This window comes from Limulus polyphemus, unplaced genomic scaffold, assembly GCF_000517525.1.
Source record: "Limulus polyphemus unplaced genomic scaffold, Limulus_polyphemus-2.1.2 Scaffold3101, whole genome shotgun sequence".
NCBI classification, from domain to species: Eukaryota; Metazoa; Arthropoda; class Merostomata; order Xiphosura; family Limulidae; genus Limulus; species Limulus polyphemus.
The window spans coordinates 43113-54621 of NW_013668711.1; the positions used below are offsets into that span (position 1 = coordinate 43113).

General features: G+C 31.3%; 1 protein-coding gene across 1 annotated transcript in view; it reads left to right on the top strand.

The window, feature by feature from the left end:
- Positions 1–11509, top strand: part of LOC106468658 (mediator of RNA polymerase II transcription subunit 17-like) — a 77956-nt gene that overhangs the window by 24314 nt on the left and 42133 nt on the right. The window contains exons 7-8 of the mRNA XM_013929093.2: positions 3497–3568; positions 5147–5209. Of these exons, the coding sequence (XP_013784547.1) occupies positions 3497–3568; positions 5147–5209 (135 nt within the window). The remainder of the gene's footprint in view (positions 1–3496; positions 3569–5146; positions 5210–11509) is intronic.

Here is an 11509-nt window from a genome sequence, read left to right on the forward strand (position 1 = left end):
TGAACATAAATGCTTCGAACATGCAGAAAACCTTCCTTAAGCTGCTTCACGACACCTTGGTATGTTGATAACAATTGCCACCCAATCTTGTTTAGTATCACCCAAAGATGTGGTCGTTATACAAAATGTTGATATTCGATTCATTTTTTTTTTTTTGTGTATATCATGCATCCCATGCCATGACATTCCTTTCTTTGCATAGTGTTTAATTGTTTTTCTCTCAAATACATGGGCTTGAATTTCAATTTGTAATAGACCTCAATTAGAGCTTCATTCTATCTTAGGTTGGCGTGAATGTTAGCAGTGTGCTTTCTTTGATTGAGAATGCAAATTCTGTGACCATGATAAAGCTTGAATTTCTCAAGACAATCCTTCAATAAAGGATGATGATCTGGTTTCACTTTTTGCCTGATGAAACCTGAAATGGAAATTGACAATGCTTACAGTTCAGATGGTTGATGCTATCACAATCACCTTGCAATGCATATTCGAACTCATGACTGGAAGATTATCCATATCAACATGCTTGTCATACTTGTACTTCATGTAGTGCTCAATAACTTCAATGGCTTTCCGACACATGTCACGATCTGTTTCATCTTTGATAGTAGCAATGATCCTCTGAAGCATTTCCATGCTATTATATAAAAGAATTCCAGATGCTTTTCAAACTTTCAGGTCATATGTTGTCATTTTTGGGAGCAATTTCGTAAGTGATCTGTACGATACTAGATCTAATCTACATGGATATCCCTCGATATAGTCATGCTAAATGTACTCTTTCAATTTCGTACGAGTAAACCAAGGTAAAACTATTTCCTTTCCATCCAACACAAAGGTATTTCTTTACCATGATAGTGTCTTGATATTTCATGCAGATAAAATTAATTTAAAAAGCTTTTTTGGACAGTCCAAACAGGATTTTGTAGTTCCATAGCTGAACACAGCAAGTGATAATTCTGACGAGCTGTTTCAAATGTGTTCTTACCAAAATTAGAAATCTTCTCACACACATTTTTGAGTGTGAGACATCCTGATATTAAAGCTAGAATAATTTATCCTTCATCACCGCACTGTGATTGATATGTGCCCCCACACAGTGAAGCACCTCGATCCAAAAAAAGAACCAATCTTACAACAGTGGACTCCACATTTGAGAATAATTTTATATCATCAAGTTTCTTCCTTGATGGAAAATTTGCACTTGTTACTGACGGTAATCCAAAAACATCAACAACTGCCTTCACATCACACAGGCTGCCTTTTCTAGTCATCTTTTCCTCCTCATTCATCTATAATTATCTTCTAGAGTGCTTTCATCAAAAACATCTTGGCAATTCATTGGGTTTTCATTGAAATTCAATGTGGCTTTTTTTTCTTGTTTCCTTTTCAAAGCCAGGTGGTTTGGGCTGTTTTCCACCACGTTTTCGGCTAAGTTTTGTTTCAGGAGATAAGCCATCACAAGAACATCTACAATGACTGCAATTGAAGCATTCTGAACACCTTTCATATTTGCATATTATTCAAGGCATTTCACTCATAGTGTACACTTGTAATTGGTCAGTTTTGCAACCTCCATGCTAAAAGAGTGTGGGAAATGCCTTCTTTTTTATCCAATAAAGATGTCCAAAAAATGTCAGTTCAAATTAAGAAAAACTGGATTGGGTAGTTTGTTTTTCAACAAAAATGTTCCCCACTGGCTCGTGAGGGGCCTGTTAAATTTTTAAGCATATGTATTTTCAACAAAAGGCTTCAATATGTAATGGTTTTTAAGGTTTGAAGCATTGTATGTAAATGTTCTTACTTCCAATACATTCAAGAAATATCACTCAGAACACTAGTGGGCTTAAACAACCTTACTGATGGGTAAAGACCATTGCAGAAAGAGGTTTTGTTTATATTGCATGTGGTTATTGATTTCAGATATTGCAGGGGAAAGTTCCTTTGTGGCAAAATAAAGTATGCTATGATCACTGATCAACTTTGTTGATGAATATCTGTAACTGTTAATGTAAAAAACTGTGCATGAACTGACTTTTATAACAGAATTTTGTAGGTTCATTTCAGGGTTTTATTTGTTTGGGTTTTTTTTTTTAATTTTGCAATGCTACACTAACCTTCCCTAATTTTGCTGTGGAAGACCAGAGGGAAAGCAGCTAGTCATCACCACTCGCCACCAACTCTTGGGCTACTCTTTTACCAACAAATAGTGGGATTGACCATCACATTAGATCACCCCCATGGCTGAAAGGGTGGGCATGTTTGGGATGGGGATTCGACCCACAAGTCGAGCGGCCTAACCACCTGGCCATGCCAGGTCTTTCATTTAAGGAAACTGTTCATCTATAATGCAGGAAGACAGGAGGTTTAATAAATAAATAAATAATTATTGATATATTTTGCTTAAGAAATAATATAATCTTAGGTCTCAATTTTGAGCTATATTGGTATACACTAATTTACAACAAAAGTTCAACACAAATCAAATTTCCATGAGGGTTATTCTTTCTCTCTGTCTTTTCTCTGTGTTTCAGTTAAAGGAGTGTGAAAATAATGGCTCTAAAACCCTGTTGAAATAGTGTAACTGTATGGTGCCAGCTGTCCTATTGAACACATGCAAATATTTGTTAGCATATACAGTACACACATTTTTACCTACTGGATGGGAAATATGGATACTGATAGCAGTTGTCTTCACCCAGATTCAATATGTTTTTGTACAGTTGTTTTTAATATATTATTTGTCACTACTATCAATTTGAAACAAGTTTATCAAAATTGCCATTTGATATTTTTGTCACATAGTAAACAATAGAGATTTAATAATTTTAATTTTAGCCTTTGTCACTGAAACATTTTATTTGAATGAGTTCACTGCCATTTTTGTGGTGAATTTTATGATATGGTTACAAGAGTTTGGGTGTGGCTGAAGAGATTGAATTTCTTATTTAAAAAAACTACTCTTTAGATTTATGTGATATATGAAAAAAAAAGATTTTTCTTTTTCATAATTTTGACTTAATTTAAAAACATCAATAAATTTTTTACCTTATGAATTATTGATTGGATTATAGTTGAAAATGTCATTAAAAGTATTTGAAGGATGATTTAATGCAAACTCTTCTTTATAAGTTTTAAGTGCTATAACTAATTTGTATAATATTAACATAATTATTATTTATTATAATTGTCTTTTTTTTATTTCTATAGGGTTTCATCTTTCCAACTTTAAGTAATTTTCACTTAACTGTACTTGGGCAAGTAGCATTACTGAATTGTTCTGATTAATATATATTTTATTAATTTTTTTAGACTTTGGTAGAACTTTAGCTTATGTTCAGAAATACGAATAATGGATAATACATGATGTAATAATGTGCATCCTTTGGTGTATTTTAGATTTGCTTAATGTATGTGCATGAACATTTTGCTTTTCCTTTAAAAGAAATGGTTTATTTAGCAGTATTTTAATTGTCCATTTTTCTTCTCTTTTTAGCTAGCCAGAGAGGCAGTGCAGCTTCAACCCTCAATACCTAATCTTGTAGTAGGAAATCAGATCACAGCATCAGTAAGTACATGATCTGGAAGAAAGTTGTTAATCTTAGTCATAAATCATTGAGATACTGGAAAAGTTTGTGGTTTCTAGTTTTCATCTCATTTCATCTAAAGGTAAGATGTAGCTTAACCCTTTAATAACAACGAGCTTTTTAAACTCCTTTCTGCACATTTCACTGAGTTACATTCAAAATTTAATTAAACCACTTTACTACCAATGTATTTTAATGAAATTATTATTATCAAGTCTGTAATAGTTGAAAGTATTATATTGCCTTTGTATTTATTCCTTTATTTCAAAAGAAACATTGAAAGTAATGAGGAAGTTTGTTAGTTCTGTGTCTTATGAAGCATAAGGGGGTAGTCATGAACGTTTAAGTCTAGATGAGAATGTAGTTTAATTGCACTTTTGACACCTATGTTTCAAAATACTTTCACTGAATGCACTGAATTAAAGAAGAATTTAATTTTGTCAACTCCTGACAGGTGCCATGCCCATCTTGTATAGTTAACATTGAGTTTTAGAAGCTACGTGTACTTTCAACATGTACATGTTTATAGTTGTTGAAAGGGCATATTTGAAATTGACACCAAGTTGTCATCCTCAGGTAGATGTAATTGCTTGTGCTTTGTGCACGATAGCACACTCAGTTGTTTCTTACCTAAATACGTTACAGTTAGAGAAACGGTTAAATTGTATTAGGTTTTACTTTTATATTTTAGTTAATTGTGCATTATTTGAGTTTTAAACTTCATTTGAAAGGTCTAATAATTTTCATGAAATAACCAAAGCTTCCCATGTTCTGCAAGGCTTATATTACCAAGTGTGTGTAAAAAGATTTTGCTAGAGACTAAAGTATCTCCGCCATTCATACCATTCTATTGCTCGCAGGTACCCATTGATGTGGGTTGACTTAAATAGTCAACAGTAGAGAATAGGAAAGGAAAATGAAACATTAAAAATAAACTATAAGTGAAAAGGTAGAGACACGAAATTATGCATATGACCCAAACAAGGTAAGATTATTCATTGAAGAGTTAATAGGTACATGCATATTTCTGTTTCTTAATTTTAAGCATTTCTAGAGTTCTAGAGATTGTGAGTGAAATGTGAAAACTGTAATGTAATAAATGGTATTTTTATACTCAAACTGAAAATTACCTTGCAGGTGAACTATTCATAATGTGAGCGCAAATAACTAAATAAAATAACGATTTTTATTAAGAAAACAAAATTAGAAATTTTCTTAAACTAAACACTTTTCAGAAAGGTTCTTCTCAAGTTTTAAACAATTTTGTCTACTTGTTTTATTAATGTAATGAAATTTAATGAGTTGCATAATGTACTTCAATTTGCAGCACATAATTGTCGTGGGGTTAAGAGCAGACCAAAATTGTTAAGTCTCTTTGGTGAAATAGGCAAGTGTAAAAACATTGTATTCCATAAATTTCTTTGTTTCTGTGTAAGATCTTACTATGGACATTCTGAATAACAAACATTTTTATTTGCAATAATTTGTCTTTCTACGTTTTATAAATATCAAAACATGTTGCTCACAATGGATAATTAATTTTATTGTTCTGTTCACAGCTTTTCCCAGGAGTGCAGTTATGTTTTTCACTTTGTCACTTGACAGCACAAGATAAGAGTAAGGTAAGAGATTTTAAGTAAATATCTTAAAAATATCTGAAAGTGTAAGTCTGTATCATTATGTAATTGAATTGTGCTATAGTAGTGTAATTCATCCACTATGGTGTATCTATGTAAATAATACACTTGCATTTGTCTGTCCAGATCTTTTCTCGCAAGTTTCTCACTTAAACGTTACAAATCTCATATCATTAGAAAGACCTTTGTCAGAGGAGTCTGGATTGCAAATTAGCTTTACATTCAGAATCACCTTACTTGTTTTTTGCTTAATCAAAAGTTTTCAATGCAACAAGTATGGTACATTATAGCACAGTGTTTTTGTCATCATGTGATGACTGGTTTCGATTTCAACTTTAGTTTTTTTATTTGCATAGTATTTCACACAAATAACACTTAACCCAAGCGTAATTTCCTAAAAAGAATGTCCACTACACTAAATACAATTTTTATGGACTTCCTTGACTTATTTAGGTCTGAAATACGCATGTGCAGCTCATTCAAAACCATATGCTTATCACTTTGTGAACATGCATTCAGATGTTTCAGTGTATTCAGCTAAGTTTACCTTCATTAAAACTTTACATTTACTTTGCAATAATTTAGCTTCGATTCATTTCATAGACAGCTGTAATCAACTTTTAGTTATTTTTTTCTTTACTAGGGGTTTTATTCTTTGTTTTTGTAAGAGTCTTTCTTTCAACTTGTTAAACTGTGTCATATACTGAATGCTCATAACTATTTCATACTCTATATACTATTATGAATATCAGTATTTTATTGTTTACTTTACTTGCAGATTTATTAAATAAAGTTACATCTATGTGAGTTTGTTTGATTGACTGTATAATATTTTTTCAAATAGATCAGGATTTATTGAGCTAACATATAATGCCTGAAAGAAAGCATAGCTTAGATGACATGCATGAAAATGATGGAATAAAATAAATTCAAGCAAAGAGCATGAAAACTCCCATAAGTGTCTTGCAGATCATGGGTAGTATTATATAATTTATATAGGATATAGTGTGAGCTTTAACTCCCTTTCAAAAGAAAAACTGATAACTACTTATGAAAAATATTCAACTAATAATAAAGAATTAAACTCTTTTAACATGTTTAGATACTGAAAAAAAAAATTTACAAAATATTTATTTTAAAAACATTTTGATACATGAACCTAATCTGTTCAACAGTTTAAATATTCTAGTATAAATTATGTCAAATATATTTTGTTTCATAGCAATACTGCATAATTCTTATTTTTTATATAATTGATATTATCCTCAAAAAAAGTTTTATGCTGAAAACATTATGCACAAAATGATTTTTATAAAAAAAATTTTGCAAAGGAAAGCCTATATTTAAATTTTTTATGACGAAGTTACATGTTTAAATCTTCTGTTGTGTAACACCACATCTACTTATACCTTTTATTAGCATGCATAATTAATGTTCATTGAATTTTGTTGGCATCACCAATTAGTGGTGATAGATGAGATGATAAAAACTCACTTCAATTTGGGTGTCCTGTTCACAGTTCTCACTAACATTTGTAATTCTTATTATGTACCAATTTCTATTTTATATAATAGAAATAAAAGATGCAAATTTGTCTAGGGAACTCAATGTTAATGTGAAAAATGTATAACATTGAGGTCAGTGTAGTGTAAGAAGAGAGAGTAAAAGGCCATATGTGCAAGATAATAGTGTACATGGAGAATGGTCTCACTCATGTTTGAAGGCAGCATCAATAAAGTGAAGGAATATACACATACTTGGAAGTTCTTTCTCATAAACACTAAACACTACTTAATGAAATTCGCATTAGATACCAAAAATATGCTTAAATTGCACTACAGAGAACCTAGAAACCCCAAAACTTTGTCTTTTGCCCCATGATGCAATTGTTCAAAGTGACTCAGGCTCATATTTGTATCTAGTATAACATGACATACAAACAACAAGGAAATATTTGGTCCTTCAAAACTTTCCTTGCACACCCACCATTAAGAAAAGTAAAAATTTAAACCCACCTTTTATTTTTCAAGAAATCATGGATTCTCAACTTATCCTCTTGTTAAATGCAATCCTCTATTATTGATGTGGTATTCGCAGTACATTGATCTACATTTCAGTTAGTATCTGTAGATAACTAGAGATTTGATCAAGAAACGTATTAAGAATTCAGTCCGAATTCTGACTGACTGAATTTGGAGAATAGAAGAGACTGGACACAATGTGAACATAGCAAAAATAAATTTTTATTCACAGAAATAGTCACTGGACATAATGGTGTTTATACTGGAGGTAGAAAAAAACTTGCAAAGTTTCTGCCTAACTTGTTGAGAAGAGGATGTGAATAAGATGAGTTATTCAAGACTTAAGACAACATAGATGACAAGACTGTAATGTCAGAAGTTGTGTGAAGACCTTAAAAATGTTTACCATCAATGCATAGGTAATTAGAAATGCTATACATGTGCCTTCCAATTAGTGGTGATAGATGAGATGATAAAAACTCACTTCAATTTGGGTGTCCTGTTCACAGTTCTGACTAACCTGTCATTGGTCTTGCCATTACTCATCTGACTGACCATAAATACAATAGGAGAAAAAACCAATAAACAGAGTGCTACCCTTGTCACTTATGGTCATTAGAAACATAAGGGAGCTTATATTCTTAAGGTATCACCTGACCCACCACTGGAAAAGATCACTGTCTGTCTTTACATAGAGCTTTCTAGTTCAAAGCAGTCTTTCCCACAAGAAAGCTCAATGGGTACTGGAATGATAGAAACTTAGCAACATTCTCTGACCAATGTTTTATTGTGTTGAAACTGTAACAACCACGTATCTATGAAAATGTTTGAAAATTTGTAGTGAATTTGAAACATTCACCTTACTAACTGAAGAAGGTAATAAATACTAGGGATGCATTTGTATACCACACTGCTGATGGCAACTCATTCCATAAGTCAGTCACACTGTCAGAAAAATAAAATTCTTCACTGGAACCTAGACTTTCTTATACTTTTGTTTTTTTAACTTATTATTTTCAGAAAATAGCACAAATAAATCAGAATAATCTGCCCTGTTGATCCCCAAGATAATCTTGTAAATTTCAATAAGATCACCTCTTACCCTCTCTTCTTCATAGAAAATAACCCTTCCATCACAAGGATCATTGTAGTAGCACTCTTCTGAACCTTTTCCAGTAAGACAGTATCATTTCTTTGATAAGGAGACTAAAATTTTACTTAGTATTCCAAGTGAGGTCTAACTAATGAGTTGTATAGAAATATAATTAACTTTTTTGACTCATAATCAGCATATTTATAAATATACCCTAAAATTCTAGTACCTTTACTGCAACCAACAGAGCACTGCTGTGATGGTTTGAGTGACTTATCCACCATTATGCAAAGATCCTCTTCTTCAATTACACTTTTGAGTGGCTTCCCATCAATATTAAATGTGTATTCCAAATTACATGATGCCTTACACTTAATCATTATTTGCCAGATAGTTTTTCCAACTTACTAATTCCTCCAAGTTATTGTGTCATACCTTAATACAGCTAGAAATGTTCAAGAGTTTAATGTCATCAGCAAACTTTACTAATTTACTAACTATGCCACTATCAATATAACTATTGTAAGTAAGAAAAAGCCAAGACCTAAGCATTTACTCATGAGTCATAAAGGTTCAGCTTGACTTGACTACATAGCTAAACATCATTTTCTTTCTACCAAATATTTATCCTACGGTCTAATTAACTAGTCTTTCCCCAACCCTAATCATGTGACTTTCCAAGGTAATATTTTGTGTTGCACTTTAATAAAACTTTTTGAAAATCTAAGTTCACCAAGTCCATACACTTTCCATCCTCCAAATAACATGTAATATCCTTGAAAAAAGATTATAGAATAGTAAAGCAAGATTTCCCTTTGGTGGATCCATGGTAGTTTTCATTTATGATATCATATTTTATCTAATGATTTTGTAAAGCTACTGTTATGAGAGTCTCTAGTGTTTTTACTACAACAGAAGTAAGACTAACTGGCCTATACTTTCCAAGACAACTCTTATCACTCCTTTTAAAAATGTGATTAACAGTAACAATTCTTCAATCCTTAGGAAATTGCTCACTGTCTACAGAAGCCTCTTTAAACACTTTTGTGTGCAAGTCACTGTATTACATTCAAAATTTAATTAAACACATTTCTAACAGAATATGTGAATCAGATTAATATTATAATGTATGTTATGATTTGAAGTTTTATTTTATCCAAATTTTAAGTCCTTTATTTCAAAATAAACCTTTAAAAACTACTTAAAACATCAGATGTATTGTTACGTGACCAACTGGCTATGAAAATTCTCTATTTTGGCTCTGTGTATCTTCAGTAATACAATGGTAGTTGAGTAGAGGTACATATAGAACAATAAGATGCTTACACAACGTTTTGACTCATTCATTTCAAATTTCACTGAATGAATACAGTTTAATAAATTTTTTCAACACTTGGCAGCTGCCTTGCCAACCTTCAACAGATGGGTTTGAGTTTTATAGTCTGCATACACATGTGTATATTCACTAGAAAGAGATCATTTTACACTGTAATCTAACAATGGTTATTTTGAAATTGGTGCCAATTTGACGTCACGGAGCACATGTGACTGTAGTATTGTTGGCTGCTTTATCGACTATAGCACTCATGGTTGTTTCTTACCTAAATATGTTAGTTAGAGATACAGTTTAAATTGCATTTCGGTTTTATTATCACATTTTAGTTAAGTATATATTAGTTATGTTTTAAAATGCATAATTAAAAGGTTTAAACATTTCTTAAAGAAAACATCATACTTTGCTTATGTTCTCAAGGCGTATGATATTATGTGCTGAATGCAAATTTTGCTTAAGGATTGCGCATGTCTTCCAAAGAAACTGTAATATACCTTGAGGGCACCACTGACTTGTATTGAGATGAATATTAACCCTCTCTTCTTGAGTATTATTTACTGTCATGAGGTTATTGTGGCTTATATTCAAAATTTTATTAACACCTTCACTCCTGGTATCCTTTACTACACATGACAGAAAGTTTGTGTCTTACATTCAAAATTTTATTAAAGTACTTTTTGTTTATGTTATACCAATTAATATGGCATAAACACTTGGCTAATAATCCATATTTTAATATTATACAAGTTTTAAGTTCTTAATTTTATAAGGCAATATTTTAAGAAATCCTGACTTTCCCCCAGTGTGAGAAAGGTGACACATTTTCTGTAGACATCCCATCTTCTCTATTTTATTCACCACTCCTCCACAAAGTACGAAATTTAACGTAAATTATTCACTATAAAATCATCATTGCTCAGACAAATGATAATTTTTATAGCTTTCAATTTTGTTTGGTTATAGAGCAATCAAATAGAAAATCAGACCCCTCTTGCCACACCCACCTGTTACATCCTCTTTTTCAGGATTTGTTAACAGTTCTCTTCTACATTTAATTCTGTATTATCTATAACCAATAGAAAGCCAAGGTTTTCATCTTTCAGATGATGTATTATATTACATTGTGTTCTGAACAGAGAATTGTCAATATCTCTTTTTGTACAAGCTTCATTCCCGCAGGAAAGATAACGAATAGCTTGAATGAATTTGTAAAGCCTCTTGTCGCATATGGGAAATTGTCTGCGTTTTGCATGTTATTAGTCTATGTTCTTTGGTGCATTATTTAATTAAATAAAAATTATTTAATGCACTATTACCATTAGTATAAAATATGCAGGCTTAAGTATAATCAACAACAACAAAAAAAAAGATATGGGTAAGTAATTTATTTCTTGTTTTTCATATTTATTCTTTATTTATTATTATAACAGTAACTAAAATGTTTTTAGGTTAGTTAAGATTACATTAAGTAAAATTAATAATAATATAATCAAAATGTCTCTCGAGCAAGTAGATAATGTAATTCGAGAATGTAATGTGAGCTGCACGTGCTTGAGTGATTTACAACTTATTATGGTGTGAATTATAGTTAGACACTGTCCAAAGAGCAACAAAACAATAAAATTTAAATAAATAGATGTATACTGTTACGAGTTTAAAGCGACTTAGGATAAATGAATGAAGTTTCATGTTATAATTTGAAGTCATTCTAGAAATAAAAAGAGGGTAATTTAGATTTTTTTTTTGGTTGGTATATGATGTGGGTCGAAATCGTTCTAACCTTGTATAGAGTTAGAGTAGAAAAATACAGATAAATATAAAGTTTACTAGAAAAACAA